Consider the following 6,152-nt stretch of genomic DNA (forward strand, 5'->3'; position numbering starts at 1 on the left):
TTTACATACATGTAATAGATCTTGATTTTTTTTTGTTTTCTGAAACTGTGACATTTTTAGATACAACATCAAAGTTTGAAATGAGTTGAAAGCTCAATGGAAAAAGCCAATCAAGAAGTATAATATTCTTTTGGCTTTTTTGAAAACTAAAGGGATTTAAGGTGTTAAGCTTCTCTTAAAAATCAATAGTGTTAAGTGGCGTCTCCTTGTGTGTAACAAGTCGCTCCACACGTGGTTTCTCTTGATTTCTATTTCAATAAACACACTTGATTGTCGTAAGGCTCATGTTGATGTTCAGGGATCGTTCTCTCTTTCCTGTGTTTTGTATCTTCTCTTCTGAAAATCCCATCGGTACACACTGGCTTTGTGTCCTAAAGCATCAGACAAACAAACCTGACTTGTGGACACACACACACACACACATACTCACTGAGCAGCAAACACACACACAGACACACACAGACACACACACACTCACTGAGCAGCAAACACACACACAGACACACACAGACACACACACACACTCACTGAGCAGCAAACACCCAGCTGCTGCTTGGTCAAGCCGCCTCACAAGACCCCAGTTTACTACAGAGAGTGATGTGGCGGCCAAGTAATTATCCCCTGCTGCCCCTCTCCAAAATGCTAATGGTATTTACAGGACAGGGGGAGAGGAGCAGGGACGGCGGCGGCGGCAGGTGCAGCTGCTGGAGCGTGATGCTACACTAAAGCCATCACGCTGTGCTGTGGAGGAACAGAGGCCTCATTGTGGCTGTAAAGGTGACGGACAATCAGACTGGAATCAGATAAACATCTCAGGGGTTTATCTCTGAACTGGTCTTAATGTAAAGAACCAGTTCAGGGCTGGAGGGCACGTGAGGATGTCAGCAGATGGTACAGTGGTGACATGGTGGATGTTGTGTTAAATGAATATTAACTTTGATATGAAGAGTTAAAGGGACACTCCACCAATTTAACATACACAGCTTCTTGCATTCAACATCAAAAGTTGCCTGTTACTCAGCCGACTTCAGGGTCATCTCACCTTTGTCTAAAGACTGTTTTGTCTGTTACATTTTTAAATCCAACTCTTTTGAGGGAAGATCGAATAAGAGGACATTGTTTTTTTTATTTGCAGTCGTCTTTTATTTGACCAATGGGCCCAGGAAACATCCAGATACTGATCTGAGACTTATATTTACACAACAATACAGAAATGCAAGCAGGGGCCTCGTGGTGAATGCATTGTCTCTATTAGAGATGTCAGACATAAAAAAGTCTCAAAATCATCTACTCCATTAATGTTCAGTGAAGAATTAAGAACATTTTGAATGAGCAAAATATTTGCATCTCAAAAGTTGTCTCTTAAAAAAGTAGATTTCTCAGTGGAGGTGCAATGGAGGTTTCAGTTTTCCCTTTTAGGTTTGTTGTAGCACTTCCTGTTAGGCTTCCAAAAGTAACTGATATGCACAAAGCGCTGATTTATGGTGAGAACAAAGAAAACTATCTCTTCAGCAGATAAATGTGAAAACGGTCAAACTACACATCATTCTGCAGGTTCAGGGACAAACGAGGGACAATCACCAAAACACATTTTTGACCTGAGAAGGAAACTGAAATTTGAACATCTGAGTGAATCACACTCTGTGGTTCACTTGTTTTTAACTCATGTCTGCAAAGCTTTATTTGAACTTCCCTCGTTGCTCGGGTGAAAACATGTGAAAACTGTCTGTTTAAGCAGCTGATTCCAGAAGCGAGCGAGAGGAGCCCGGGTTTGTCTGAGGAGGGATCGGAGATGGAGAGCTGAACAACAGAGTAAATATTTGGCAGTGGAGAGCTCTTGGGGCTGCAGAGGACCCTCTCCGGCTGAAGCCTGTGGGTGTTAAATAGATTAAGGGGCTGCTGGGTCATTGTGGACAGAGAAAATTCCCGCTCTTTGGACATGACTTCTCTTTGCTCGTGCGTGTTTTTGCTCTCCAATCGAGTGCCCTCTGTAAACTATCCACTCAGCAAACCTGCGCTACTGTAATCCGCTGTTTGTCAACCACTGGAGGCCGATGGGTACACAGAATGAAGCCTGAAGGAGGACATGGTTCTCACAGGGTTTGGTGATAACACATTATCATCATAAAAGTAGCTGGGTGTTGTTTGTTTTCAGAGGAAACGTGTGCGTAATGTGCGTAAAAGTGTTTAAATGGGGAAAAAAACAAGCGTTTAAGGGCTCGGTCAGGATAAATCTGGGTCACTGACTTTTGCTGAGCTCTGAAAATCTAAAGAGGAATTTAAAAGGAATTTAATACGTCCTGAATCACACGTGTAATATTGCCCCGGACTATGGACTTGGCGGCAGGAGACGAGGAGCAGTAGATAGTGTCCCAGATCCCATTCATCCCCATTCAAAACCATGACAACACGGAACAAGCTCGGATTTATCCTGCAAAGTTAAAGGACATTGTGCCTGGGCGTCAATCAGGCATTATTGCGAGACTGAACAAATGCAAAATCTTGACTGGAACAAATGCTTCCAACGGGTCTCGGACGCGGGGCTACATTTTCCCCTTTTGTTCCCCTCCTCTGGTTGGCATGTATTTGTGTTGCCTCTCGTCCGACCACCCAGGACGACTGGGGAGGCCTGTTCCACCAGCGCTCTCCGTCCCCGGCCTCATGCACCGCGCTTGAAGTGGATAAGGGCCTAATATCAATATCAAATACGAGTTAAAAACAGCAGCAGCCCCCCACATAAGGCTGGATTCACGCTTTGCATTGAATGCGTTTTATATGTGTCTGGATGGAGCCGAGATATCAGCCTGTGGGCGTCAGACTAAAGGGAGAAAGATCGGCTGTTTTTCTCCATGAAGGAATCCATTTGTTTCAATGTTAAAAGGCGTTAAAATGCGCAGTAAGTTGCCAATGACTGAGCCACAGCGCTTCCTTTAGGTTCTGTGCGTAAAGTAAGATTAATTATCGATAATTCATCTTGATTATCAATGAATAAAAATCCTGTCAGCAAAGATCACTCATCGCTTCAATTTGTCAGAAACTTGTTTTGAAACTTCGAGTTGGACATAACAAGTCTTTATTGTACAATTTATTTACTTTAGCAGTATTATACTTTAAACCATGTATTTAGTTCCATTTTAAGAATATTTATAAGTATTTGATAAAGTGTAGCTGTAATCAAAAATGTGAATGTTTTCAGTCATCAGCAAAAAGCCTCAGTGTCAAATTCTGCTCATGCAAAACATTATTGAGTACATTGAAACTTTAAGCTATAACAAAAAGACATTGGAAAGTGGAAACTGATTTTAATTCGATTCTTATCAGATACAATGACAGCCAATCCTATAACAGGACAATAATTCAGTGTCATTTACTGGCACAACACACCTTCATGACACATGTGTTAACTGGTGTTTATTAGTAAATATTATTTCATAAAACAAAGCTATAAAGTCTAGTTGCAGGTGTAAGGACATTTTAAGTATTTTTTCGTTATTGTTCATTATTACACTTTCAATAATTGTGAATTCTCTTATGAGGACATAGGTTTACATTAGTCCAACTGGGCTTTTCTATGCCAGGACTAGTTATACTGGATCAAACAAACACAAATATTCAAACTAAATATCAAGTTTAGTATTTTCAAAAAATCCTGAGAGTATTATCATCTTAAATCATCCAGAAAAAAGTTCAGAAAAAGGACGAAAACAAGACGCCACTCGCTCGAGAATCCATCTCCTTCCATAAAAGTGCACATATCTCACGCCTGTAATTAATACGCCTCTAATGGACGTATTAGTTAAACCAACTCTCAGGCTAATTGCTCACTTTGTATGCAAATGCTAGACACGTTGTTCTGGATGAGAGGAGGGAGGCAGTGAGGGAGGAGAGGAGGATGGGGTTGGGGGGGGGGGGGGGGGGGGGCTGATGATGGGACGGCCTCTGTTGTCAGTTGCCACCCAAGACGTGATTCAGCTCCAACAATCACCATTATCTGTTTCTCCAGTTTGACGATACGGGGCGAATCTGTAATGATGACGAGTGTTTCCTTCGCTCATTGTTGAGTTCACCCGCAGCCTCCACACCTACCGTCATTGGGTGACAGCACTCCAGCCTTTCAGGTACCCGGCGGAGGAGGAGGCTTTATAAGCGCGCAGCCTTGTGTTTGCAGCTTATGGAGAACTGTTTGTGTAAACACTGAGCCCAGTGCGCACACACACTCACACACACACACAACACACACACTGGTGTTTGGACAGTGCGTAAAGTGGAGAGGAGATACAGAGAGAGAGAGTGAGAGCATCCTCCCTGGACAGGCTTAATCTGAGTGCTTGTTTATTTCCTAAAAAAACAAACTCACAACCCCTGGACTGAGTCTGCACTGGCACGAGGACGCGACATGGCTGCACCGACCAAGTTCAGCTTCTCCGTGAGGAGCATCCTGAACCTGCCCGAGCTGGAGACGGTTCCCGGCTACTCCTCCTGCTCCTCCAGCTCGCCCTACTCCTCCTGGATGGACTGCGACCGGAGCCCCTGCATATGTAAGTGCTCGTTTCAAGCCATTTTGGTTGTGATGCTGGGTTTTACTAATCCACCATGTCCACAGCTTAATTTGTATGTATTAATACGCTTTGTTTTGACATTTGTAATATGGTTTATTAGGAGAATGGATGTTAGAAGATTGTGGGCCTTCCTCAGTAAATATGTTGGATACATGGAAGAATGGATGGATGGATAGAACAGAGGGATAAAGATGGATGGATGGATAGAGATCAATAGATAGAAAGATGGATGGGTAGAACAAAGAGATATAGATAGATGGATGGATGGATAGATAGATGGGTAGAGGTGTATAAATGGATGTATGGTTGTCGGTATAGAAAATGCAATGTGTATAGGTAATATGTATTATGATAATATGTCTATGTATAGAAGTGTGGACTAACCTGTTTATGTTTAGATGGACAGATACATGAATGGATGTATACAGATGGAAAATGTATTGCGTAATGCTCTATTTGTATTATCACGTTGTTCCTATATGTGGACTAACGGGTGTTTGTTTCTGCAGCCTCGGATGAAGGCAGCCTCGAGGCCTCCCCGGACTCCACCAAGCCGGACGACTCGTCCCTGGACTCGGAGCCCGGCAAGAGCAAGAAGAGCAAGAAGCGGCGGGTTCTGTTCTCCAAGGGCCAGACCCTGGAGCTGGAGAGGCGCTTCCGCCAGCAGCGCTACCTGTCCGGCCCGGAGAGGGAGCAGCTGGCCCGGCTCCTCAGCCTGACCCCGACCCAGGTGAAGATCTGGTTCCAGAACCACCGCTACAAGATGAAGAGAGGCCGCGCGGAGCTCCTCCACGACGCGGCGATGGCGCAGCATCCCCCGGTGCTGCGCAGGCTCGTGGTCCCGATCCTGGTGCGGGACGGGAAACCTTTCCACACCTGCTTACTGGACACGGAGAAACCCGGGTGTTTACCCCACTCCTTCCCCTTGGCCTACCCGGCTCTGCAGCACCCTTCCCCGCTCGCTCTCCCTCCCAGGTACCAGCACTTTCCCACCGCGGCGGCCTCCAGATTCGCCTGGAGAGACTTTTGGAGCGACTCTGTTCACTTTAACTCTTTCAAATGAAGGCCTCCTCTTTTTTAACATTCATGCACAAACTCATTTAGAATCGCATCAAATGTTTTCTGAATGTTCAGCAAATTTTCGAGCAACTTAAACATTTAGATTTTTAGAGCCAAACGTATTTTTGCACATTTTATTTTTGCATATCTATTTTTCTCTTCGTGGGACTCGTCGGTGTGGCCTGGATTTTGAAATTATCCGCCGGGATAATGTATTTGTATGTTTTTTGAAGCCGTTTAAACACAATATTTGTATGAATAACTTGATGGCAGACACTGTACAGTATCTGTCTGCATTATGCGCTGATAGAAGAGGTATTATTATTATTATAGCCTGAATGTTTGAAGGAAAACTTGTGTTATTTGTTGTTTGAAAGTTTCTTTCACTTGTTTGTACTGTTTCTATTTGTGAACAAAAATTATTAATAAAACTCTCACATATTTTGTATTTTAGTGTAATGTGTTTTCTTCTTTCAAATTTATCCACCAAATCTTCATATTTTTCCTAAGGAAATTAATGCAGATATACTCATT

At 43.5% G+C, this 6,152-nt stretch overlaps 1 protein-coding gene across 1 annotated transcript; it reads left to right on the forward strand.

The window, feature by feature from the left end:
- The first annotated feature begins 4,396 nt into the window (after nt 1-4,396).
- nkx2.9 (NK2 transcription factor related, locus 9 (Drosophila)) lies at nt 4,397-5,622 on the forward strand. The gene is made up of 2 exons (XM_053435290.1): nt 4,397-4,538; nt 5,069-5,622. Exons 1-2 carry the CDS (start codon nt 4,397-4,399, stop codon nt 5,620-5,622), a joined length of 696 nt encoding a protein of 231 aa, XP_053291265.1.
- The last annotated feature ends 530 nt before the right edge of the window (nt 5,623-6,152 follow it).

This window comes from Pleuronectes platessa, chromosome 11 (genome assembly GCF_947347685.1).
Source record: "Pleuronectes platessa chromosome 11, fPlePla1.1, whole genome shotgun sequence".
NCBI lineage: Eukaryota > Metazoa > Chordata > Actinopteri > Pleuronectiformes > Pleuronectidae > Pleuronectes > Pleuronectes platessa.